This window comes from Hyla sarda, chromosome 1 (genome assembly GCF_029499605.1).
Source record: "Hyla sarda isolate aHylSar1 chromosome 1, aHylSar1.hap1, whole genome shotgun sequence".
Taxonomy (NCBI): Eukaryota; Metazoa; Chordata; class Amphibia; order Anura; family Hylidae; genus Hyla; species Hyla sarda.
In genome coordinates, this window is record NC_079189.1 from 308,684,684 (window position 1) to 308,712,471 (window position 27,788).

General features: G+C 40.0%; 1 protein-coding gene across 2 annotated transcripts in view; it reads left to right on the forward strand.

Annotated features, from left to right (window-relative positions):
* The window catches only part of TRABD2A (TraB domain containing 2A), a 157,199-nt gene extending 145,769 nt beyond the window's left edge, over window positions 1-11,430 (forward strand). For both annotated transcript variants that reach the window (XM_056518239.1, XM_056518238.1), the window contains exons 3-7: window positions 147-293; window positions 2,871-3,045; window positions 6,349-6,439; window positions 7,046-7,270; window positions 10,939-11,430. In XM_056518239.1, the coding sequence (XP_056374214.1) occupies window positions 147-293; window positions 2,871-3,045; window positions 6,349-6,439; window positions 7,046-7,270; window positions 10,939-11,119 (819 nt within the window). In that variant the 3' untranslated portion in view covers window positions 11,120-11,430. The remainder of the gene's footprint in view (window positions 1-146; window positions 294-2,870; window positions 3,046-6,348; window positions 6,440-7,045; window positions 7,271-10,938) is intronic.
* Window positions 11,431-27,788: the final 16,358 nt, after the last annotated feature.

The following is a 27,788-nucleotide window of genomic DNA, read 5'->3' on the forward strand; positions in this document are numbered from 1 at the left end:
AGGTCAATACATTCTATATTCATAAGGTCATATTGTTCAAGTCACCAGATATTTCTTGTCAACAAAATAAATTCTTACATACATCTTGACTTCAGAGATCAAAATGTCAAGCATAATATTTATTTTCCATTTCATTTATCTTGCAGGTGATATTTGCCTTAAACCAAACCCTTTTGCAGCAGGAAAGCCTTCGTGCTGGAAGTCTCCAAGCTCCATACACAACGGAGGACCTCATCAAACACTACAACTGCGGAGACCTGAACTCCATAATATTCAACCATGATTCTTCACAAGTATGTTCACACATTCACATTGGTTTGTAGAAAAATGGGATTACTTTGGTGTGAATTAGGAGAAATCTACTCAAGAAAACTACCTCCAGAGGTTTTGGCTCCATGTTCATTGTGCAATATGTAGACACAGAACGTGTCGGCAGATAAGAGCCATTTGACCCATCTAGTCTGCCCAATAAACTGAATCCTATCAATAGTCCCTGGCCCTATCTTATATGAATGATAGCCTTATGCCTATCCCATGCATGCTTAAACTCCTTCACTGTATTTGCAGCTACATCTTCTACTGAAAGGCTATTCCATGCATCCACTACTACCCATCTACATGAGGTCGAGCATTGTCTTGCATTAGGAGGAACCCGGGGCCAAACGCACCAGCATATGGTCTCATAAGGGGTCTGAGGATCTCATCTCGGTACCTAATGGCAGTCAGGCTACCCCTGGCAAGCACATGGAGGGCTGTCTGACCCCCCAAAGAAATGTCACTGCGCACCATTACTGCCCCGCCGCCAAACGGGTCATGCTGGAGGATGTTGCAGGCAGCAGAATGTTCTCCACGGTGTCTCCAGACTCTGTCACGTCTGTCACATGTGCTCAGCGTGAACCTGCTTTAATCTGTGAAGAGCACAGGGCGCCAGTGGCGAATTTGCCAATCTTGGTGTTCTCTGGCAAATGGCAAACATCCTGCAGGGTGTTGGGCTGTAAGCACAACCGACATCTGTGGACGTGGGGCCCTCCTACCACCATCATGGAGTCTGTTTCTGACCGTTTGTGTGGATACATGCACATTTGTGGCCTGCTGGAGGTCATTTTGCAGGGCTCTGGCAGTGCTCCTCCTTGCACAAAGGTGGAGGTAGCAGTCCTGCTGCTGGGTTGTTGCCCTCCTACGGCCTCCTCCACATCTCCTGATGTACTGGCCAGTCTCCTGGTAGTGCCTCCATGCTCTGGAAACTACACTGACATACACAGCAAACCTTCTTGCCACAGCTCGCATTGATGTGCCAGCCTGGATGAGCTGCACTTCCTGAGCCACTTATGTGGGTTGTAGACTCCTTCTTATGCTACCACTAGAGTGAAAGCACCGCCAGCATTCAAAAGTGACCAAAACATCAGCCAGGAAGCATAGGAATTGAGAAATGGTATGTGGTCACCACCTTCAGAACCACTCCTTTATTGGGGGGGTCTTGCTAATTGCCTATAATTTCCACCTGTTGTCCGTCCCATTTGCACAACAGCATGTGAAATTGATTATTAATCAGTGTTGCTTCCTGAGTGGACAGTGGGATTTCACAGATGTGTGATTGACTTGGAGTTACATTGTATTGTTTAAGTGTTCCCTTTATTTTTTTGAGCAGTGTATATAATATTAGTGAAGCAACGTTTCGACCTTCTCAATGAGGTCTTTTTCAAGCATATAACAAAGTGCAAGTGCATCATATATATATAGGGTACAATACCCATAAAGGGCGGGTACATCGTGACATCATCAGTGTAAACAATAATATAAAATATCATTATGTGTGTGATCAACATATACCTATGTGCTAGATTTAATATGGACCATATACATAACATGTGCAATAACTCTAAAGTGCCATAAATCCAGAAAAAGTGTCATGAAAATGTGACAACTGTTCATAAATATCATAATTAGTGGGCATGTACTTACTCCCCCGCTGTTGGGACCTCCTTCTATCATGCTGCCATTCTCCTGTTTGTAAACAAAGGAGATGCGCATGTCCGGAACTCGACAGTCACATAACACCTCACATGACCGCACCATCTCCCGGATGCAACATTACGTCAGGCCATCAGATCGTTCTGCGCATGATCCAGACACCTCCCAGTCCACAGTTTACACCCAGGAGTCCCGGTGTCTATTGGATCACTTGCACATGCGTACAGAGGGCGCAATCGCCATCTTTGTATAGGGCTAAAGTACTGGCAAAAGGCAACCAATATAAAACATATATTTTAAAAGGTTATATCTAGCTAGGGTTAATCACAGGCAACTATACACTTTGCCGAGTGGGTTTCTGGACACATTGGAGGAACAGTTTATTGTTAGGGCTCTATGTGGTCCAATATGTAGATAGGGTATGGGGGGTAGAAGAGGGACTGGGATGTGATAAAGGCACCCCTTTACATTTTGGCCCCCTGACCCGTTGCACCATTTGTGATTGTCCATGATCTGGCAATCCAAAGGGTTTGCATGCTACTTTGGGACACCAAAATAGAGCCCATATAGCTTATGGTCCTGTGTGATTAACCCTAGCACAATACGCCAAGTGAGGTCTCACCAGGTCTTAGGAAACGTGTATCTCTTCACACCCTGGAAGCTTCTTGTGAGATTGTCTACAATTGTATTAGAAGTGATTCTGATAATTGTCTACTAGAAAATGTTATTTATGCAACCTAATGTAAACTGAATGAACCTACACTTCATTTGCTTGGTTATCTAAAGTCAGGCTGGGACATACTGGTTTAGAATCACTCCATACTGCTAATTCAACTGAGTTGCTACATTAAATCTTTCCCTCTCTGAACACATTCCTATGATTCTGTCTTCTATTTCAGGTGCCCAATTTCATAAATGTCACAGTGCCACCACATGAACAAATCACTGCACAAGAGATTGATAACTATTTTCGAGAAGAACTAATCTACAAAAGAAATGAACGTATGGGAAAGAGAGTGAAGGATCTGTTGGAAGAGTTTCCAGAAAAGAGCTTTTTTTTTGCTTTTGGTGCAGGTAAGGACAATATTAGATGTCATGAGCCTACTAGATCAGGCAGTAGAAGTGATGTAAAGGAGACAGGGTGAACACTCAAACACAACATGCAAACACCAACTTTGTTGAGTATAGTAAAAAATGTGTATTTTTTTTGTACAAACACTACATCACATATAGCATTGCACGAAGACTGCTGTTCCAGCTCCCCTGTATGAGCTATAATCAATTTCTGACCATGAGCAAGAGGTGACCCTTTGCATGCCCATAGACATGGGTGATTTTGAGAAGGGCAATACAATAATGGCTAGATGACTGGGTCAGAGCATCTGCAAAATGGTATGTTTTGCTTGGTGTTCCTGGTATGTTGTCAAATAAATTCCTACCAAAAGTGGTCCAAAGCAGCACATTCAAAGAACTGGCAACAGGGTCATGGGTACCCAAGGCTCACTGAAGTGTATAGGGAACAAAGGCAGGCCATCTAGTCCCCATATAAGAGCTACTATAGCATATACTGTATTGGTAAAAAATATCATTCTGGCTATTATAAAAAGGCATCAGGACATACCGCATTGCAAATTGCTGCTTATCAGCTGTATAGCTGCAGGCCAGCCAGACTGTCCATGCTTACTACCCCTGTCTACTGCAAAAAGTGTCTAAAAAGAGCATGTGCCTACTGTAATATTAAGCAATGGAAGAAGGTGGTCTGGTTGGATAAATCATGTTTTCTTTTACATTATAATGGAGGCCATGTGCATTGCTTAACTGTGAGAGAGATGGCAACAGAGTGCAGTAGAGAAAGAAGGCAAGCCAGCAGAGGCAGCATGGGTAGCCCTGGGTCCAGGCATTTATGTCGATTATACATTCCACCTAGTTTATTCATACATCACTTCCTAGAGTTTAGCTGGAACAAATCACACACCTAAACATATTTAAGAGTTTGAGTGAGTCAGGGAATTTGTCTCAGGTTACACCACTCAATTTTATGTAAAACAATCTGGAAAGGATAATCCTATTACCCCATAGTTTACCTACACAAAGCCTGCTGGTTTACAATGCTGTCGTACATGCAGGATTTTATTTCAGAGTTAAAAAGATTTAAATCTCATTCAGGGTTTCGATTGTTTTGTAACTGATAATATTTTGTACGCATTAAAATTATTTTACATTGGAAAGGTTTGCATATGCCATCATGCTATCTGCAGATATTTCGATCGATAAATAGATAGAAATAAATAAAAAGATAGATATATAGAGATAAATAAATAGATATAACTAAATAAATAAATAAAAAGATAGATTTATAGAGATAAATAGATAATGATAAATAAAAAAGATAGATAGCCTTTGTCTTCTGTATCTAAGGGCACTTGGAGACCGAGGCCGCATTATCTGCTTGTACCCTACCATTATCTACTGCTTTTTTTATTCTGAACATGCTGCCTCTTTTGTGGTAGATGCACACACTGGTTTCAGAGAAACATTCTACCTAAAAAGTTCAATATAGGATCCAGGCAAGTTTTTTTTTTTTTTTTTTTTGCAGCTGCTCCGCCATTCATGTGACAGGTGGAGAAAAAAAAACAGACTTTGTATGTTTGTAAGGTTTCTTCTTAGCGCTGCCTCAACTGAAGTTACACGTGTGATATTTCATGTATTATTTATGTTTTGTTTTCCCACTTTAGTCAACAAAGAAATGTTCAAAAGTGTCACACTAAGGGTTAATGAAACTAAAATTTGTTGAGAAAATGATGGAGAATGGTCGTGTGTATATATATGTAATGCGTGACTGGGTATTCTTGGAGAGGATATCTCATGAAGACAACTCATTCTTTACCCTTCTCTACCTGGCTTTCAGCTGCTTGCAGAGTTTGGTGAAAATCATCATGGGGCAATTTAAAGCAATTTAAAGAAATGCCCATTCAAGTAATAGAACCTAGTAGAAGAAACAAAAAACAGGGGAGGACAGAGCCTCGTGTAATACCCAGGGTACTGGTGTCCCAAAAAGGGACAGAACAAGGTCAGCTCTTGAAGATGGCCGCTCACCTGGTTAGGGAGAAAATGTGCATATCACCCCATTAGGGTATCAATGATCCTCTGGAAACAAACTGCTGAGCCCTTTTCTGCGGGCGCTGTTCTTGATTCCAGAAATATCAAACCAGAAGCTGAAGTAGGTTAAAGTACCAATTGCCAATCTGAGGAAGGAGGACTGTCCCTCCGAAATGAGTCATTGGTTTTATGTACTTTAAATAAACATAGTGCTACATAGCACTTTAACCTACTCCAGCTTCTGGTTTGAAATTTCTGGAATCAAGAACAGCGCCCGCAGAAAAAGGCCCTTTTTCTTCTTCATACGCTTCACATTCATGTAATAGAGCCAGCTCTGCCCGAGTGGGAGCCACTGCCCAAATGACTTCAAGTGTGGAGGACAATCTAATTTAAGGAAAAAATATCTTTGTACCATGTTAGTCAAAAGACAGAAATTAATAGCCCTCACCTTAGTAGCTGATACGTAATGGTTAATTGAAATAAAATAATTGCAAGCTTTTGAGTTAACTTGAATTAAAATGATCTTAAGAACAATGGTATTTAAGGTGAAAACAAAAACAGAAGGAACTAAGGTGAACACTAGGCTGGACTAGTGAAGCACTGGGCATATCAGATATCAGAACAAAAGTATTTGTGACCTGAGCTAATGTACATGGCAGTGCATAAATCTAATGCCAAATAATTTTATTATAAAAAATTGTAGAAACAAGTATTGAATATTTATGTTTCAGTGTTTTGTGCAAAATTAATAAAATAAAAGCCTATTGTAAATTCACTATTTACTATTAACTCTGGCTACTGTATTTGTTACATGTTAAAGTAACGCAAGATAATTGCAAAACAAAAAATGCGTAAGAATTTCGGAAAAAACTCCAGGCTATGCTCACACAGCATAATATCTGTCTACCTATTTTATTAGCTTGTGCATTCTCGGCCATAGTCCACAAAAATGTGATAGAGAATAAAATAATAATAATTGATGCCACAATTTTTCCCAATGACAGCTGAAAATGCTCACAATAAATAAAATATGATGGCTGAGAACATAGCCATAGTTGAAGGAAACGTCAATTTGTTGTTTATTATCCATAAAGCCTACTTGTTTCCTAAGGAAATAAATTAGTTAATTGGAAAGAGCTGTCTGATAATAGTTCAATATGGTCATCCCCAATAGCCTCCCACACCTGTTGTTTCCATCATAGTGAAGGAGGGTAAAACAGATGTATTCCTTTTTAGCATGTGGTAATTGTTCACACTATCCTCTTAATCTCTGTGCAGGTCATTTCATGGGTAACAATACTGTCCTTGATGTTTTAAAACGATACGGCTATGATGTGCATCACACCCCTGCTGGAAAGTCAATCATGGGGTAAGTTGTTATAGTGGATTTATACTGTATGTAAACTAATAAAATAACAATATGCATAGATAGCCATGGTAACAATCCTCAAATGGCACAATATTTGCATGGCAGAGCATTTAAGTAGGAGATCCAATCTACCCTAAGTGAGTTATCCTATATGCCTTATTTTAATTCAGTAGCAGTTGGTGTAAAGCTGCCCATACACATTAGTCAAAAGTTGGTCAAACCTGCTGACTTTGGTGGGTCCAGCCAACTTTCTAATGTGTAACAACTACCTGACTCTTTTGCTCTCATAGGGAACCATGTCTCCATTGAGAACATATAAACGTTTGTCCAAGCCCAAATTTCATGTATATGTTGGGAAAGGCAGAGACAGCTATCTACCAAACTAACATGCAGCTAACAGCTGTTAAAAGTGGCACCTTATGGCTGTTCACATATGATAGACCCAACACAGGTACAATAGTACAGATGTGAACAGAGCCTACTAAGTAGTAGTCTGTTTCTGGCATCTAGCATATTTCTATCAGTATTTGTAGACTTGTGGTTAGCAAATATAAATTTACATGACTGAATCTGTTTTTTTTTTTTTTTTTTTTTTTGTGGCAAAAGTAAAAAGTCTCCTGCCTTGAAGTTATCACCTTCTCCCGCATATACATCCACTTCCAAAGTGAGGCACAAAGTAAACCCACCCAAAGAGAAAGAAATGATACCCAACTTGCTCATTTCTGATAAAGTAGATTTCATGGACAAGGGTGGCAGGAAATACAAAAAGAAAAAGCCAAAGAAGGAAAAGCCCCGACACTTTAGTGACCTCTGGGTTCGCATTCAAGACAGGTAAATATACACTTTGAATTTTGAAACTGATATTGAACGGATATATTGTCAGCTTCATATAATCAGATGACTGTTCTAGTTAGTAGACACAAGTCTAAAGGCCTAGTTGTTTTATACAGGCCACTGGAAAGGAGTCTAGTTGTCACTTTTATAGTTCAGTTTGTGAAGAATCAGAACATTTCTAGATTCAGTTGTAAGTATATGTAAACTGTTAAAAAAAAGACTGGTACTCCCATTGGTGAGTGTGCATATTCTAGATTACTCTATATTATTTGCAGTATTTGATGTAAATAAATGACAGCATTATTGCCTTAAAGAAGCATTTATATGCTTTCATTGTAGCATCTGGGTCATGTGATCTCCTTTCATACCAACTGCTTAGTACATACTGTTCTGTGTAAACATTACATTATTACCTATCATATCCCTCCTGGCAGCCCTGGACAAGTATTGTCCTTTGTCTATTTGTATGTCCTTCCTGTGCTGCTAAATATATCAATTCAGACCAGTGCAGTGATATAGTATGTGAGCTCTACAATGATTGGCTGCTGAGTTCTAAAAGTCCCCAGACAATATATATCCCTGCTATTAACTGTGCATACATTCTCTAGTGTAGCCTATCAGATGAAGTGTGACAGTACTCTCCCTTGCTTGTAAGTACTGACAGGGGAAGACAGGCTGAAGCAGCATCTCAAAGTTATACATTGTGACTATGCAGTGGAGTTAGGAAACAGAAGATGTATGTCACTGTCCTCTCTGTTTCTGCAAAACCAGAGGCATCATGGGAAATGTAGGCAATATTAGAAAAGCTATATCAGAAGGGAAGAAGAAATAAATAAGGCAGACAACTCTTACATGAAACATTAACTAAGAAAAGTATAAACAAAGCACACACAAGAGCCTCTATAGCATTATTTAATAATAGCCTATGCTGTACTCTATAAACAAACAAACAAAAAGCTAAACACCAAAATATTGTTAAATACTAAAACATTAATCAGGTAGATTATTAAATTGTCAGCAAGGTTTGCTGGGATTCCTAGGGCCCACTAGAAGAATTGTCTATCAAAGGTTCACCCTCCATCTGTATACAGCATGTACACTCTACTACTCTACATTGTTTCATCAGGGCCTGAACATTGAATGGCTGAATAGCAAAACTGGGCTCCTGATCTTAACCCTATGGAGAATCCTTTGCAGAACCTGATGAGGGATATGCATGTAAGGCATCCCCCAAATATTGACAAGCTAAAGCACAGATTTGACATCATAGGCAGGACCAGCCAATTAGAAGCTACAGGGGTGTTCCATCTCAGCCACTGATTGGCTAAGTTGGCCTATGATGTCATGTCCCTAATGTCATCACTTCCAGGAACCCCAACCTCCCTGAACCTAATTTAAAACAATATTTCCACATGGATAACTGCTTTAAACTCAATGGCTCACTTATTTCCGCAATGAATATTTTTTTTTGATGTGCTCAATAAAATACATAAACAGTACTACTAGTTCACATAGATTGTGTCTGTCTATAATTGTCTAAATTTCTTAGGTAATGCCAAGGGGGTTCACTTACCTTTTCTTATATAATGTCAGACCTGTCTACAAGAAGATTATGTTTCTGTCTCTATGGACACTTTAATAAGCTTTGGTATACAGAATAGTGTAGTCTCATTCCTGATGAAATAGCTACAGTTTGATGATTATCAGATTACTGGAATGGGCCGTGTTGAGTTTCTGGGGTTAGACATAGCCTTGAGCAATGGAATAATAATAAGAGTAATTAAACTGTACAAAGCGGGTTAGTTATTAATCTAGAGTCTGACACGTGATTGACCATTTATTATCAGCTTAATAAATAACTTTTTAACAGAATGTGATTTCTGTAATGATGAAAACCAAAGACGAGAGGCAAACATAAGAGACCATCAATTATTACAAACTCAGATGTATGGAAAGATCGGAGATAGTATCGCGTAGCAGTCATGTGGCACTTTGTGTATTCTACAACAAACTGAAAATGTTCGGCCACAATTTACAATTCTAGTTAATTTTTACATATGGTGATTTTTACCTGAGCCGGTTATATATGTTTGAATGTTAATGGCCAAATATACTGTCCAGTGATAATCCATTTGATGGCCAGTTATTGTCACAAACTTATGATCAAAATGAGACTATGCTTTGGGTTCACTTTTCTCTACTTACCTGCATTCCATCCCCTAGTTTAGGCACATATACTTACAACTTAGTCTGACAGTAAGGTCTCCTGACTCCTATAAATATATGTGCTAGGCTTGGCTAAACTTACATGTTCATTTTAATGGTGAAAGTAACTAAAACAATAGACAGATACCTGTCTTTATCACAACTTAAAACAAAAGCTCTGTGTCCCCAAAATTTAGATTGTTGTCAAGTTTTGTCTATTGTGTAGGTCCACTTTAAGCAACAGGTCAGATAATGATAAGATCCTATTGTAGCTATGATCAAACGCTTTGGGAAATCCAGTCGATATATACTCTTACGGTTTGTGAATTTATAAATTTTGTTATCTTGGACCACCACAGAGATTCAGAACGAAATGAATTCGAGAGGCCCCCTAAACCCATGGTGTCATATAGAGTTGGTTTATTCTATACTGGTCTTTTAAGATCACAGACTATACCAATGTCCTCATCTCACATGTACGTATGACATATCAGAACATCTTTCTGACAGGATTCCCTCTCTAAGAAATAGCAAGAGAAACTTGAGATAAGCCACTTGACCATTAGGCTTTGAGTGTAAAGAAGAGATATTTGTCCTCACAGATTGCTAATGTTATGACATGTTCTTGTGAAAATTATATTGACTTCACTGGATAAGCATAAAAAACAAACAAAACATTATTAGCACTGGGGCGTGAAATGCCTCACCTGCTAAACTTGGCCTAACACATGATCAATTGTATTTCAGATCACTTGTCTGAACAGGTAGAACGAGCACATATTAAAAAACAAAAAATACAGTGTGATGCACGTGCACAAAATGATGGCTGATAATGCCATAAACATCTGGTTTCAACATTACAGATCACTATTTTGTCAGTCACTAGTCTGTTATAGGCCTCCTGGGTAATCTACAGCATATCATTTTAAGACATTGGTTAGCCAAAATGGTCGCCCAACGTTTATTATATGTGAATGCCAGAATAAATCTTTTATTGTGTGCGCGCTTGGCTAGGTACCAATAGCAGTTGCCCAATTCAACAATGTAAATACTGTTGGAAACCATGCAACTGGAACCTTCAGTATTTTCCCTTATACAATGTTTTCAGACAGGGACAAAGAACATAATGGTAAATAGTTATAGCCTATAGTTCATGAACTTAGCAACAGGGAAACGCAGGCCTGAGAGTAAAGTAAGTGACCTCAATGGTTATATCTTCACTGCCAGCTAGGATTCCAGTCAAAGGGGCTCCGTATATAGCTTACCAGTATGAACCACTTTCTATATATAGCTTAAAAAAAAAACTATAGATACTTTTACGCACCTTGCCATATTTGTCTAAGCAATAACAAAATATTATAGTCACAATTTAAACTAAAACTGTGGTTGTGGTGGTGAGTTGCTCTTTGAATTTGTTTTATCTTTTCTTCCATAAATAATTATTTTCTTACCTATTGCAGTGTGACTGACCCTCCTCCACAAATCCAAGTTATTAATGGGTATATCACAGTGGAACCACAGCCCAGAAGATCTGGAAATGACCATTTTATGTTGCCAGCTAACAGCGGCTCTTCAGTTCACTCGGCTTTTACTATCCTTGTACTGTTTATATGCTATTTACAGCATTTGTTGATACAATGAAGCTCTGAAAAGATAAAACACCAACTGATACGACTGGGCATTCATGTAAAAGGACAATAATGTGTTTGCCAGCACTGGAAAAGGGTTTATTGCCATTGAAGTGTTTAGTGACTACTGCCCTAAGTGCTTTACCTTGTAATGGACAATTAATATAATTTACAGATTAATAATGAACAGATAATATACTTTTTTTTATATTGGAAAAGTTATATTTTTCTTCTTTTGAGGAAGAATGATTTCATGTTAATCCCATAATGCACTTGGGAAATGTACATTGTACTGTGACATAGATGTATTTTAGATTTATAAAACGAGACTAAAATTATTTTTTATTCAATAATGTATTTGGTTTGAGAGTTGTACATCTGTCATTTACTCTTTAAAGGGTCATAATATATATATATATATATATATATATATATATAGTTTTTTTTTTCTTCTTTTTTTTCATAAGAAAACATTACTTTGTTTAAAGTTGGGCTGCAGCTAACGATTATTTGTCGATTATTTCATCAATTAATAGGATTTTGTTTTTCCAAATGCCAAAAAAAAGGGGTTAAGCTGATTCTACTTTAAAAATTATGTACAATTGCCATATTAAAAGTTTCTAGCATGTGATGTCACCAAACAGCAGCAATTTTGTATTTTTTTTTTTTACGTTTACGCCGGTTGCTGTACATGATAATTATTAATCATCCTGTACAGAAACCAGCGTAAATTTGATACTGATGCATTGGTCTGAACTATTAAAATAATATGCCATGCAGTAGTATCAAATATGTAAAAAAAAATAAAATAAATAAATGATTTTACTTTTTTGCATAGCAAAAGGAAAAGGGGAGCTCATTTTTATTTTTTTTACTTTACTCTTTTTATATAGCACTCCTATACACATGGGGGTATGTGCAGACTGCAGAGCATTGCACCCGAGTAGTACAGACTCTGTAGTACTACAAATACTAGGGTGCAAATGCTCTGCACACCCCCCCCCCATGTGTATAGCAGTGTATATGTACTACACCGCTATACCCATGGGGGTATGTGCAGAGCATTGCACCCTTGTGTCTCTAGTACAGAATGTTTGCATGCCTCTTACACTGTGGGACTGGGGGGGACCACTGTGGCCACTGCTGGAGTGCACCATGTCCAGGGGGGAGGTATGGGTGCTGCTGGCAGTCTGAGCGGTGGGCGGGCTGTGACTGCGCATCCGAGGGGGGGCATTCACTAGTTCGGATTGACGCCCCTATGAAAAGTGAAGAACAGGCCCTGCACGTGTGATTGGTAAGCAGTGGGTCAGCGGAGGGTGGGACAGGGACTTTATGAACAGAGGCTGCAGCAGTGTGGCTTAGCGTCTGACTACCCCGCCCGCAGCAGCCTTATGACCACCAGCTCCAACGAATTGGATGATTATTCGATAACGGGATACGTTGACAACGAATCCTGTTATCGAATAATCGTTGCAGCCCGTCACGTAGCAAGCACATTGACCAAAAGGTTTTGTTTGAAAGGAAAGAGACTGTTCAGGAAGGTAAACAGCACAAGTTTGCTTTATATAATGTCACCATGATGTCAACGTAGCCATTATTTGATACTATATGCTAGCAAAGAATTTTAATTGTGTTCTTCAGAGCAAACAGAAGAAAACCGCTATTCTACAAACATCATTTACAGACATTTATGCTGCATCTGAAGATTAAGGGTATCTGTTGTTAACTGGCTGGCTGCTGGTGTAACTGATCGCAGAGCAAGTAAAGGCACTTTTACACAGGCCATTTATCTGCCAAATAAGTGTTTATAGAAATGCTTGTTCCCAATAATTGAGCCATGTAAAATGGCCAGTAATCAGCTGATGGACGGGAAAATGCTTGGGTGTTGGCTAATCGCATCTTTTGCGAAGCTATCTAAATCATTGTTAAATGGAGCATGTGCAGCCGACAATTATAAGATAAAAAGATCCAAAAGCGAGAAGTCCCATGATTGAACCATGTAAGATTGTTCTTCAAGGCACAATGTCCTGAAGTCAAGCCTTGCACTAGCAACACTCACTTGGATGTCACTGATGGTACAGATGTCAATGATGACCCACTCCAGCAGTAGTCCTCAAGCTTTGCTGTATCTCTGGCTGCCTACCATTATAGTTGTCAGTCACTACTGTACTGTCTTTATGGTCACTGTTGAAAATTTGTGTGGTAATATTTTTTCACAGCCCAGTCAGCAGTCTCAAAGTTTAGGCCATATCTCCATAGTCCCAGCTCTTTCTCAGTCTGTCAGCCCAAACACAACCTTACACAGCAAAACACATTCATTCCTGTATAGATCTTTCTTCTTTTATAATTCAATGCAATTTGTTCTCAATAAATATATCTCTAACAGAGAGTTCATGTAATATGAGGTGAGGATTGGTGGGAAATGTTTAAGAATATACAGAAATCGGCGATTAATATTAATCATCAGATATCGCAAATGAAATTAATACATAGAGTATATTATACACCACAAAATCTATTTAGAATGGGAACCAGGTTGGATTCGAAATGTCCCCGCTGCTCAACTGATGAGGCAGATTTACTACATATAATTTGGAGCTGTACAAAGATTCAAACACTATGGATACAAATTTTTGATAAAATAGAGGAAAATCTCGGGGTAAAACTAAAATATTGTATTCAAACGGCAATATTGGGACTGGAAATTGGAGAGTGTAAAAAAATAATTCCTAAACTCCTGGGTTTAGTTAAGATACTGATTTTGAGGAAGTGGTTCGCCCCCAACGCTCCACATATAAAAGAATAGATGAGTATGGTGAATAGAATTCGGAAATATGAAGCTGTATATTACCTAGGGAAAAAGAAAGCGGTAGGGAATAGGAAAGAATGGGAGAAATGGAAATAATACCAGACTGGTGGGGGGGGGGGGAGGGGGGGGGGATCAGGTAGAGTATCCAGGGTGGATGGATGGGGGGAGGGAATAAAATGTAAAAGAAATGTGTTATATTGTAACTTGATATGTACATGTATGTTTTATATATTTGTAAATAAATAAATAAAAAATATATGAGGTGAGGATAAGAGGTAAGTGTATAGCTACAGACTGACCAAAAAAATAAGCAAAGTTTCCTCACAGTGTACATACAGTGGGGCAAAAAAGTATTTAGTCAGCCACCAATTGTGCAAGTTTTCCCACTTAAAAAGATGAGAGGCCTGTAATTTTCATCATAGGTATACCACAACTATGAGAGACATAATGAGAAAAAAATCCATAAAATCTCATTGTCTGATTTTTAAAGAATTTATTTTCAAATTATGGTGGAAAATGGTGGAAAACAAAAGTTAATCTCAATACTTAGTTATATACCCTTTGTTGGCAATGACAGAGGTCAAACGTTTTCTGTAAGTCTTCACAAGGTTTTCACACACTGTTGCTGGTATTTTGGCCCATTCCTCCATGCAGATCTCCTCTAGAGCAGTGATGTTTTGGGGCTGTCACTGGGCAACACGGACTTTCAACTCCCTCCAAAGGTTTTCTATGGGGTTGAGATGTGGAGACTGGCTAGGCCACTCCAGGACCTTGAAGACACTCCTTTGTTGCCTGGGGGGGGGGGGGATTGGGATCATTGTCATGCTGAAAGACCCAGCCACGTTTCATTTTCAATGTCCTTGCTGATGGAAGGAGGTTTTCTCTCAAAATCTCACTATACATAACCCCATTCATTCTTTCCTTTACACGGATCAGTCGTCCTGGTCCCTTAGCAGAAAAACAGCCCCAAAGCATGATGTTTCCACCCCCATGCTTCACAGTAGGTGTTCTTTGAATGCAACTCAGAGGACAGAGGAGACTCTTAACCCCTTAAGGACCAGGCCAATTTTCACTGTAGGAGCAGAGCGTTTTTTGCACATCTGACCACTGTCACTTTAAAAATTAATATCTCCAAAACGCTTTTACCGAATACTCTGATTCTGAGATTGTTTTTTTCGTGACATATTCTACCTTTTTTTGGCGAAAAATCCCCAAATTTCATGAAAATTTAAAAAATTTTGCATTTTTCTAACTTTGAAGCTCTCTACTTGTAAGGAAAATTGATATTCCAAATAAATTTTATTTTTATTCGCAAATACAATATGTCTATTTTATGTTGGCATAATAAAATGAACAAATTTTTACTTTTTGAAAAAATTAGAGGGCTTCAAAGTAGAGCAGCAATTTTAAAAAATGTCATGAAAATTGCAAAATCTGAAGGGACAGATGTTACAGAACTACAACTTCCAGCATGCCTGGGCAGTCTAGGCATGCTGAGAGTGTAGTTTGGCAACATCTGGAGGGCTACAGTTTGGGCACCACTGTAACAGTGGTCCCCAAACTGTGACCCTCCAGATGTTGCAAAACTACAACTCCCAGCATGCCTTTGGCTGTCTGGGCATGCTGGGAGTTGCAGTTTGGCTTTCCTAGTGGTTGCCACAGTAAAGATCACTTTACTTTCACTTTCATTTCCCCCCCCCCCCACACGTCGCCTTCCTACCTGAGCCAGGATCCAGCAGTCTGCAGCGACGATCAGCTGTTCCCAGGCATCTTATCCTGCATGTACCGACCTCCATCTTCTGTCCATGTTCCCTGCGACATCCAGAGGTGGGCAGAACGGGGGGTTGCCATGGCAACCCACTGTCCTGCTCTGCCAATGGTCAGAATCAGTTCTGACCAATGGCAGGGGATAGGAGGAGATCGCGGCACTGCGACCTCACTCCTACCCTGCAAGATGATCTGGGCTGTCACTGACAGGTCAGATCATCACTATTTTCCGGGCTGATCGGGTCACCAGAGACTCGATCAGCCCGGAATAGCAGAAAATCGCATGTCTGAATTGACATGCGATTTTCTGCGATCGTTGACATGGGGGGATCTCAGGACCCCCCTCAGCGTTTGCCTCGGACGCCTGCTGAATGATTTCAGCAGGCGTCCGGTTTCGCAACCCGCCCGTTGCGCGGCAGGATGCGAAATTCCCACGGACGTATGAGTACGTGCCTGGTCCTTAAGACCCAGGGTGCAGGGACGTACTCATACGTGCCTGGTCCTTAAGGGGTCAAAGAAGTTACAGGTCTGTGAGAGACAGAAATCTTGCTTGTTTGTAGGTGACCAAATACTTAGTTTTCACCATAATTTGCAAATAAATTCTTAAAAAAATCAGACAATGTGATATTATGGATTTTTTTTTCTCATTATGTCTCTCATAGTTGAGGTATACCTATGATGAATATTACAGGCCTCTCTCATCTTTTTAAGTGGGAGAACTTGCACAATTGTGGCTGACTAAATACTTTTTTGTCCCACTGTAAGCTTCCACTAAAAAGTCAGAGGAAACCCTATATGCTAAGATCTGAAACATATGCCAGAGCCATGTCCATGAGGCTGCACAGAAAGTCCCTGTAGTTCTATACTATGGAGCAGGGGTTTGGAACATCTGGTCCATGGGCCGTATAAGGCCTACAAGATTTTTTTGGGGAACCACAGGCAAGCCAGAGTGTTGCAAGAAGCGGCCAGGGTGCTACAGCATTCCAGTCAGAAGATGGCGAAGGGACTCATCCTGAAGCCTAGACATTTCACAGAATAGGACATGCTAGGACACCTTTGGCAGTGCTATGGCCGGCAGTTCCCCTATGCACAATCTGTCATCATTTTGCTGGAGAGGATAGCAGTGACTGTGGTAGAGAAGGTAAGTAAGTGTTTTTGTTTATTTTATCTTCAGGGAATCCTACCTTCAGAGAGGCAAACTACCTAGATACAAGTGGCAAAATATCTACTGAGGTCTATCTACCTACAGGTCAGGGCAAACTACATACAGGGGGGTTTCTACATGCAGGGAGCATACTACCTACAGGGGTCATCCATACAGGGGGGAAACTATGTGTGGGAGGTTCTACATACAAGAGGAAAACTACGTACAAGGGGTCCTCCATTCATGGGTCAAGCTATCTTCAAGGGGTGCAAACTACCTACAGAAGCAAGCTACCTCCAGACTGACTGACACAAACTTTGAAAGCAGGTGCGAGTAGCAAAATCATCATTACCAGGCGACATCACATACCTCACTAAAGAGAAGCAGTTCCAGTCATCAAATTAGGGGGAGTTATGGAAAAGTTTAAGCAAATAAAGCTGGCTAATGTTTAAGTTCATAATTTTGTATGGCCCAAAAATTATTAAATACATTTCCAAATGGCTCTCAGCAGAAAAAAGGTTCCCCCAGCCATAGACTTTGTGGGCCTCCATATGGTGCTCCATACCATGCTATATTACAAATATGTTCTCCTCTAAAACCAGAGCTCCTAAGAGAGAACACAGACTTCACTATATATGTCACCTAAAAATAATTGTTCACTCAAACATTTAAAACAATATGGAGACATACATAAGATTACACTCGCCATCGATCCTATAACTTATTTTCTTTTATTAAAAGAGTTCTGTTTAGTACTGAGAAAATCGTAATGGCCACGAGAGCCATTGGAGAAACTTTGAAGGATTTCACTTAATCACACAAAGAACAACATATAATCCTATAATCTGAAAATACAGGTCTGAATGGAGCACGGACCTTCACATCCTGCTTCCCTAATCATACTGGCACTTATTAAAGAGAATCTGTCATCAGTATCACCCACACTAACCTGTTGGTACAGTCTTGCCGATAACTACTTGCTGCTCTGCACTCTGTTGGTCCAGTATCCCCATTTTTCCGTATGAGGGACATTTATCAGTGTTTGCTTATGTATTCTTTTTTTTTGTAATTTTTTCCTTACTTTTTTTTTGCTTATGTGTGACGTATTTATCAACTGGTTTTATTTATCAACTGGTTTTATCAACTGGTTTTTAACCCTGTTGCGCAGTTGCGACTGTCGCAGTTAATAAATACCTGACTACCCTTAGTCCATTTTAAAATTATTACTACGTAGTTAATTTTTGGAAAACTTGCTTTTCTCGCTTTCCAGTCAAAATGTCGCACGAAAAATCACGTAGTCGCAGTTGCGACAATTTTGCGACAATTATAGTAAAGAAAACCTGACTAAACCTGTTGATAAAAGTCCATAACGATAACTACTTGCTGCTCTGCACTGTACTGTTGGTCCAGTATCCCCATTTTTCCGTATATGATTTTGGCAGTACAAGCCTGTACCAACAGGTTAGTGCGGGGGATAATGATGACAGTTTCCCTTTAAAGGGAACCTGTCACATTGGAAAAGCTGTCCAATCTGCCAGATCATGTTATAGAGCAGGAGGAAGTCAGCAGATTGCTATACAGATTTATGGGAAAAGGTCCCAGATAATTGGTTTATTCACATATATGTTTGCTCATTCTGGGCTAAGTATTCAGGTGGGTGGTCCTACTCAGTGCCTGACCGCACTCTCTATGTGAACACCTTTACATAGATAGCTGTCAATGACCAATTAGGACCACCCACCTAGCACAGAATGAGTATAGATTTCTATAAAAAAATAAGATTAGCTATTTTGGAACTTTTCCACAAAAACTATATATTAACCTGGTCTGGTCCTCCTGCTCTATGACTTGATGCATGCAGATTGGACTGCATTTTCCAAGTAACACAGGAGAGTTCATTTAGCTGTCCCTGAGTGTACAGAATTGATGTGGATGAGTAACAGTTCTAACACTAGGTGGCTATCTCACCCACATGAAGTATTAAAGCCTTTAGTAATTCCACAATGGGATCAATAGGAAATTCCACTCAATATCAAACATGATTCTGCATAGTCAATGGGGGAGATTTATCAAAACCTGTGTAGAGGAAAAGTGAAGTAGTTGCCCATAGCAACCAATCAGATTGCTTCTTTCTTTCTTGAAAAGGCCTCTGAAAAATGAAAGAAGCGATCTGATTGGTTGCTATGGGCAACTCCGCAACTTTTCCTCTGGACAGGTTTTGATAAATCTCCCCCAATCTGTTTAAAAATATGTAAAAAAAAAACATCAATTTTATTGATTAAGGCATTTTTTTAGGCGATTTCCGGATTTAAAAAATGGCAATTATATGGCATATAGACATGGCCTAACTTTAACTCTGAATAGTCATTTTTAATGGTATGCTTTATTAATCAGATGAGGTCTTGGATGATTCTATAAACAATGCCAGTAGGTGTAGTGTTGGACTGTTTTGGACAGTTCAAAACAAAAAGAACACCACATATGGGTTTACAGTGAGAGTATGGAAATAGTAAGGATGGCTAGGTATAAAAAGCATGAAAGCAAAAAAAAAAAAAATCTATATCTATAAAAATATAGAAAATGCCATAGAAATATAAATATTGTTATAATCATACAGACCTACAGAATACAGATAACACGCCAGTTTTGATGCACGGTAAACAGTATGGAAACAAAACACCTTTTCAAATTGGGTTGATATCACCTTACAAATCATTTACTTTTTCAGCTTTGCAGTATTTTATGGAAAAATGAAGGTTTTAGTACAAAATGCAATTTGTCCCTGCAATCTTATGGCTCTGTAGATGAAACATTGAAAATTGGCCCTTGTCCATTGAAGGCTAAAGGAGTTTTCCTGCTATTCACAGGATTGGTGATAAAGGTAAATTCACTGAAGGTCAAACCACTAGGACCGGTCTGATTAAGCAAACAGATGTTCCGTAATGGCCCTTGTGGATGGAGCGGCAGTGCATGCATTACTGCCATCCCATCCCCTGCTATGGAGTACACAAGTGACTACTGCTCCATTCTTGAGAACGCTGGAGATCACCCATCGATCACACATTTATCACCTATCCCATGTAACTAATAAGAAATGGCTTTCAGGGAATTTATTGTGTCCTATTGTAAATAAATTATATACGTCTATATAGTCAAATAGGCATTAGGTTAAGGAAGGGAGTATTTTGGCATTTAAAGTAAGAGTTTATAACTGGTATCACGTTTGTTGCTTTTATTCTATGCCATATTCCACCATAACTCTCAACAGATCCACATTGCTTTTAGTGTGACCAATTGTACTTTTTAATAATACCTTTCACTGTAACATAAATTGTTCTGTGAAACAAAAATAATTATTTGTGTAATTTTCAAGAGGTTTCGTTGTTACATTGTTTACTTCGTGTCTTATGTGTTGTATCAATGTTGGGAGGAGAAAAAACAAGTTTTGCCAGCCATAGTAAGGCTTTTAATGCAACATCATTTTGATCTCCTTAATAGATAAATAATAGCAACTAAGAGCATTGAAAAAAATAAGATTATACATCAATCAGCTTTGATTGCATTAAAGAACATAAAGTAATGCAGGTGCATCATAAAAATGGATGAATAAGGCAAACTCATGGATTCATTTACTTTACATTACACTGGGCTGCTCTGTCTATAGTGATAAAGTATTTTTCTCTTTCAATTTTTATAAGTGTAATATAGCAAAATCCACAATCACAAGTAATGATTGACTGGTGCTTAAACAGGTGTAATTTTTAATACCATATGGAGGTAAAAAAAATAAAAAAAACTATGGATAATATCACTTTTGATCCAACTTGGATCTGCATCGAGGATAGCTGCAAATGAGACATACAATAAAGTATTTGATACACTTAAAGGAGAAATGCGGCAGAAATCTTTTAAGTTCCCCTGTCCTGCCTGAGCCGGTGATAGGCTGAGCACACTGTCATGTAAGCAGCCGGGCCAGCTCCTTACACGACACTGCACTCAGGCTATCACCGGCCGAGGCGGGTCATCAGCCTATCACCGGAAGAGCGGAACGCTGATACCGGTGCAACAGGGGAACGTAGGAAGGTGATTTAAGGTTAGTTTTCTCTTTGGGGGGGGGGGGGGGGTGTTGCAACCCAGGCACAGGGGAACTTAAAACATTTCTGCCGCATTTCTCATTTACAAGTATTTGATACACTGCCGATTTTGCAGGTATTCCTACTTACAAAGCATGTAGAGGTCTGTAATTTGTATCATAGGTACTCCAACTGTGAGACTGAATCAAACAAAAATCCAGAAAATCACAAAGTAGGATTTAAAAAAACAAACAAAAAAAAAACACATGCGTTTGCATTTTATTGCATGACATAAGTATTTGGTCACCTACCATCCAGCAAGAATTCCGGCTCTCACATACCTTTAACCTCTTAAGGACGCAGAGCGTACCTGAACGCCCTGCGCCCGGTATATATCGCGGGATAAAGCCGTGACCCCGCATCATACCGGGTCAGTCCCATCGGCAAATGAAAACCGGGACCCTGGGCTAATAGCGTGCAGCACCAATCGTTGTGCCGCGCGCTATTAACCCTTTAGATGCGTCATTCAAAGTTGATTGCCGCGTCTAAAATGAAAGTGAAAGCTTCCCAGCAGCTCAGTCGGGCTGATCCGGACTATCGCGGTGAAATCGCGATGTGCCGATCACCTAGAACGCAACTGGAGGTCCCCTTACCGGCTTCCGTCCAATTGGCGATTGACTGCTCCAAACCTGAAATCCAGGCTTGAGCAATCGTCCGCCGATAACATTGATCTTTGCTGTGTCAATGCACAGCAATGATCTGTGTATGAGATCAGTATGTGCAATGTAATAGCCACTGGGGGGCTATAACACTGCAAAAAAAAAAAGTGTGAAAAAATAGTTAATAAAAGATCATTTAACCCATTGCCTAATAAAAGTAAGAATCACTCCCTTTTCCCATTTAAAAAAAACTAAAAAACTGTGTAAATAAAAATAAACATATTTGGTATCGCCGCGTGCAGAAATCTCTGAACTATAAAAATATATAATTAATTAAACTGCACTGTCAATGGCGTACACGCAAAAAAATTCCAAAGTCCAAAATAGCGTATTTTTGGAAACTTTTCATATCATGAAAAAGTTAATAAAAAGCGATCAAAAAGTCCGATCAATATAAAAATGATACCGATATAAACTTCAGATCACGGAGCAAAAAATTAGCCTTCATAACGTCCCATAAGCGGAAAAATAAAGTTATAGGGGTTGAAAATGACAATTTTAAACGTATAAAAATTTTCCTGCATGTAGATATGATTTTTTGTTTAGAAGTAATACAAAATCAAACCTATAAAAGTAAGATCAGCGCCAATGGGCGGCGATCCTCCAGTTTGCGCTGCATACGGCGATCCTGCTGCAGGAGGTGAGTAGTTGCCTAGCAACATCTGCAGGGCGACACCACTATGCAGTGGTCTCTAAAATGTAGTCCTCCAGATGTTGCAAAATTACAACTCCCAGCATGCCCAGACAGTTGTTTGCTGTTTGGGCATGCTGGAGTTTGTAGTTTTGCAAGATTTAGAAGGGTACAGTTTGGAGATCACTGTGCAGTGGTCTCTAAACTGTGGCCCTCTAGATCTTGCAAAACTACAACTCCCAGCATGCACAAACAGCAAAAGGCTGTCTCGGGATGCTGGGAGTTGTAGTTGTGTGCCTCCAGCTGTTGCTTAACTACAACTCCCAGCATGCCCTTCAGCGATCAGTACATGGTGGGAGTTGTAGTTTTGCATCAGCTGGAGGCACACTGGTTGGAAAATACTCAGTTAAGTAACAGAACCTAACTCAAGGTTTTCCAACCAGTGTGCCTCCAGCTGTTGAAAAAGTACAACTCCCAGCATGCACGGTCTGTCAGTGCATGCTGGGAGTTGTAGTTTTGCAACAGCTGGAGTTTTGACCCCATGTGAAAGTACAGGGTACAATCACACGGGCAGGTTTACAGTGGGTTTCCTGCTTCAAGTTTTAGCTGTGGCAAATTTTCTGCCGCAGCTCAAACTCCTAGCGGGAAACTCACCATAAACCCCCGCCTGTGAATGTACCCTAAAAACACTACACTACACAAACACAAAATAAAGGGTAAAATACTACATACCCCCTGACACTGTCCCCTCCCCCTTCCCCTCCAATAAAAATTAAAAACAACCACTCACAGCATTTCCAGACAGCCATTGACTGTCCAGGCATGCTGGGAGTTTAGCAACAGCTGGAGGCAACCTGTTTGGAAATCACTGGTGTATAGAGATGAGCGAACTTACAGTAAATTTGATTCGTCACTAACTTCTCGGCTCGGCAGTTGATGACTTATCCTGCGTAAATTAGTTCAGCCTTCAGGTGCTCCGGTGGGCTGAAAAAGGTGGATACATTCCTAGGACCCTTTCCAGCTCACCGGAGCACCTGAAAGCTGAACTAATTTATGCAGGAAAAGTCATCAACTGCCGAGCCGAGAAGTTTGTGACGAATCGAATTTACTGTAAGTTCGCTCATCTCTACTGGCGTAGAATATTTTTGATAGCGGAGCCAATTGTAACACTTGCATCAGAGTCCACTCCTATGCAAATCCCTAATTTAGGTCTCAAATGCGCATGGCGCTCTCTCACTTCAGGGCCCTGTCATATTTCAAGGAAACAGTTTAGGGCTACATATTGGATATTTCCGTACTCGGGAGCAATTGCTTTACCCCATATGAAAAGTTGGGGTCCACACCAGCATGTTAGTGTAAAAATTTTTTTTTACACTAACATGCTGGTGTTGCCCCATACTCCTGAGTACGGAAATACCCCATATGTGGATGCAAAATGCTCTGCGTGCGCACAACATGGCTCAGGAGTGAGCGCACTACATACTTTTGAGGCCTAAATTGGTGATTTGCACAGGGGTGGCTGATATTACAGCGATTCTGACATAAATGCAAAAAATAAATAAATACCCACGTGTGAACCCATTTTGGAACTTACACCCCTCACGGAACGTAACAAGGGGTATAGTGAGCCTGAACACCCCACAGGTGTTTGACAAATTTTTGTTAAAGTTGGATGGGAAGATGTAAAAAAAAAAATTCACTAAAATGCTGGTGTTACCCCAAATTTTTCATTTTCACAAGGGAAAATAGGAAAAAAGCCCCCACAAAATTTGTAACCCCATTTCTTCTGAGTAAGAACATACCCCATATGTGGATGGAAAGTGCTCTGCAGGCGAACTACAATGCTCAGAAGAGAAGAAGCGCCATTGGGCTTTTGGAGAGAAAATTTGTCTGGAATTGAAGGCCACGTGTGTTTACAAAGCCCCCATGGTGCCAGAACAATGGAACCCCACAAATGTGACCCCATTTTGGAAACTACACCCCTCACGGAATGTAATAAGGGATACAGAGAGCATTTACACCCCACAGGTGTCTGACCAATTTTTGGAACAGTGGTCCGTGAAAATGAAAAATTTGTCAAATGCCAGTGGGGTGTAAATACTCACTGCACCTCTTGTTAAATTCTGTGAGGGGTGTAGTTTCCAAAATTGGGTCCACTGTTCTGGGGTCCACTATTCTGGCACCATGGGGGCTTTGTAAACGCATATAGCCCCTGATTTCCATTCCAAACTAATTCTCTTTCCAAAAGCTCAATGGCACTCCTCTTCTGAGCATTGTAGTACGCCAGCAGAGAATTTGACATCTACATATGGGGTATTTCCATACTCAGAAGAAATGGGGTAACAAATTTTGGGGGGCATTTTCTCTTATTACCCCATGTATAAATGTAAAATTTTGGGAAATTTTTTTTTTTTGTGAAAAGAAAATTTCTTTCATTTACACATCCGAATTTAACAAAAAGTCGCCAAACTCCTGTGGGGTGTTAAGGCTCACTGTACCCCTTGTTACTTTCCTTGAGGGGTGTAGATTTCAAAATAGTATGCCATGTGGGTTTTTTTTGTGTGCTAATTTGGCACCATAGGAGCTTCCTAAATGCGACATGCCCCCCAAAAACCATTTCCGCAAGATTCACTCTCCAAAATCCCATTGTCGCTCCTTCCCTTCTGAGCCCTCTAGGGCACCCACAGAGCACTTAACATCCACATATGAAGTATTTCCTTAATCAATAGAAATGGGGTTACACATTTTGGGTGGAATTATCTCCTTTTACCCCTTGTAACAATAAAAAAAAATGGCTCTACAAGAACACGCGAGTGTAAAAAAATGAAGATTTTGAATTTTCTCCTTCACTTTGCTGCTATTCCTGTAAAACTCCTAAAGGGTTAACAAACTTTCTGAATGCCATTTTGAATCCGTTGAGGGGTGCAGTTTTAATAATGGGGTAATTTATGGGGTATTTCTAACATGAAAGCCCCCAAATCCCCTTCAAACTGAACTGGTCCCTGAAAAATCCAATTTTGAAATTTGTGAAAAATTTGAAAATTGCTGCTGAACTTTGAAGCCCTCTTATGTCTTCAAAAAGTAAAAACATGTCAACTTTATGATGCTAAAGTAGACATATTGTATGTGAATCAATATATAATTGATTTGGAACATCCATTTTCCCTTACAAGCAGAGAGTTTCAAAGTTAGAAAAATGCAAAAATTAAAAAAATTTCATGACATTTTGAGATTTTTCACCAAGAAAAACCACTATGTTAAAGTAGAATATGTCAAGAAAAAAACTCTCTCGGAAGCAGAATGAAATGTAAAAGCATGCCAGAGTTATTAATATATAACGTGACAGTGGTCAGATTTGCAAAAAAAAAAGGGCTGCGCCCTTAAGGGGTTAAGAAGCTCTCCTGTTCTCCACTTATTACTTGTATTAACTGCACCTGTTTGAACTCTTTGCCTCTATAAAAGACACTTGTCCACACACTCAAACAGACTCCAACCTCTCCACAATGGCAAAGACCAGGGAGCTGTGTAAGGACATCGGGGATAAAATTGTAGACCTGCACAAGGCTGGGATGGGCTACAGGACAACAGTCAAGCAGCTTGGTGAGAAGGCAACAACTGTATGCGCAATTATTAGAAAATGGAAGAAGTTCAAGATGACTGTAAATCTCCTTCGGTCTGGGGCTCCATGTAAGATCTCCCCTCATGGGGCATTAATGCATTAATGATCAAGAGGATGGTAAGAGATCAGCCCAGAACTACACGACAGGACCTGGTCAATGACCTGAAGAGAGTTTGGACCACAGTCCCAAAAAAAGAATTAGTAACACACTATGTTGTCATGGATTAACATTATGCAGCACACACAAGGTCCCCCTGCTCAAGCCAGCGCATGTACAGGCCCGTCTGAAGTTTGCCAATGACCATCTGGATGATCCAAAGGAGGAAGGAGTTCATGTGTTCTGATAAGACAAAAATAGAGCTTATTGGTCCAAACTCTACTCGCTATGTCTGGAGGAAGGAGGAGAATGAGTACAACCCCAATAACACCATCCCAACTGTGAAGCATGGAGGTGGAAACATGCTTTGGGGCTGCTTTTCTGCACAGCGGACAGGTCGACTAACCATATTGAGGGGAGGATGGATGGGGCCATGTATTGCGAGATCTTGGCCAACAACCTCCTTCCCTCAGTAAGAGCATTGAAGATCGGTTGTGGTTGGATCTTCCAGCATGACAACAGTCCAAAACACACAGCCAGGGCAACTAAGGAGTGGCTCTGTAAATACATCTCATAGTCCTGGAGTGGCCTAGTCAGTCTGCAGACCTGAACTTAATAGAAAATCTTTGGAGGGAGCTGAAAGTCCGTTTTGACCAGCGACAGCCCTGAAACCTGAAGGATCTGGAGAAGGTCTGTATGGAGGAGTGGGACAAAATCCCTGCTGTAGTGTGTACCAACCTGGTTAAGAACTCCTGGTAAAGTTTCATCTCTGTAATTGCAAACAAAGGTTTCTGTACCAATTACGTTATGCTTTTCTGATGTATCAAATACTTGTGATTTTCTGGATTTTTTGTTTTAGATTCCGACTCTCACAGTTAAAGTAGCTATGATAAACATTACAGACCTCTACATGCTTTGCAAGTAGGAAAACCTGCAACATCGACAGTGTATCAAATACTTGTTCTCCTCTCTGCAATTGCATAAAATGGAAAACCACAAAAGAAAACAATAGCAGAAAGTAAGAATAAAATATATACATATATTACGGTGACATACATAGAAATTTTTTTTGGGGGGGGGGGGGGGGCAGGTGCTTATGTGAAGGTACTTCTCATAAGTTCCTATGTGACATCTTTCTCATTCCATCTTTGACACACACGGCTAACCTGCCAGCGGTTAGCCTTGTTCAGATCCCATGAATGGTGATTTTTTTTTTTCAAATCAACTGGTGCCAGAATGTTAAACAGAATTGTAAATTACTTCGATTTAAATATCTTAATCCTTCCAGTACTTATCAGCTGCTGTGTGCTTCAGAGGAAGTTGTGTAGTTCTTTTCAGTCTGACCACAGTGCTCTCTGCTGACACCTCTGTCCATATCAGGAACCGTCCAGAGAAGGAGAGGTTTATTATGGGGATTTGCTTCTACTCAGGACAGTTCCTGACACAGACATATGTGTCAGCAGAGAGCACCGTGGTCAGCTATTTTTGACCACCACAAGCCCTGCGTCTTGAAATTTTAGCCCATTTTTTCCTTTCAGCACAATGCCTAAAATTTTAGGAACGATCATTTTTTTTCAATCAATTTTTGTAGTTTCAATCATGTCCCACTTTGTCTTTTCCCCCCAGGCTATACAAAATAAGTCTTCTGAATCTTTCCCGTGCTTGAGACCTTCCATTTCTTGTATCCGACCTTTGGGCCTCTTCTGTTTTATGAAGGCCATGTTTGACCAAGAAGCTTTTCACTGGGCAATCTTAGGTTTTATATCTCTAGAACAGTGCTTCCCAAGCACGGTCCTCAAGTACCCCAAACAGGCCATGTTTTC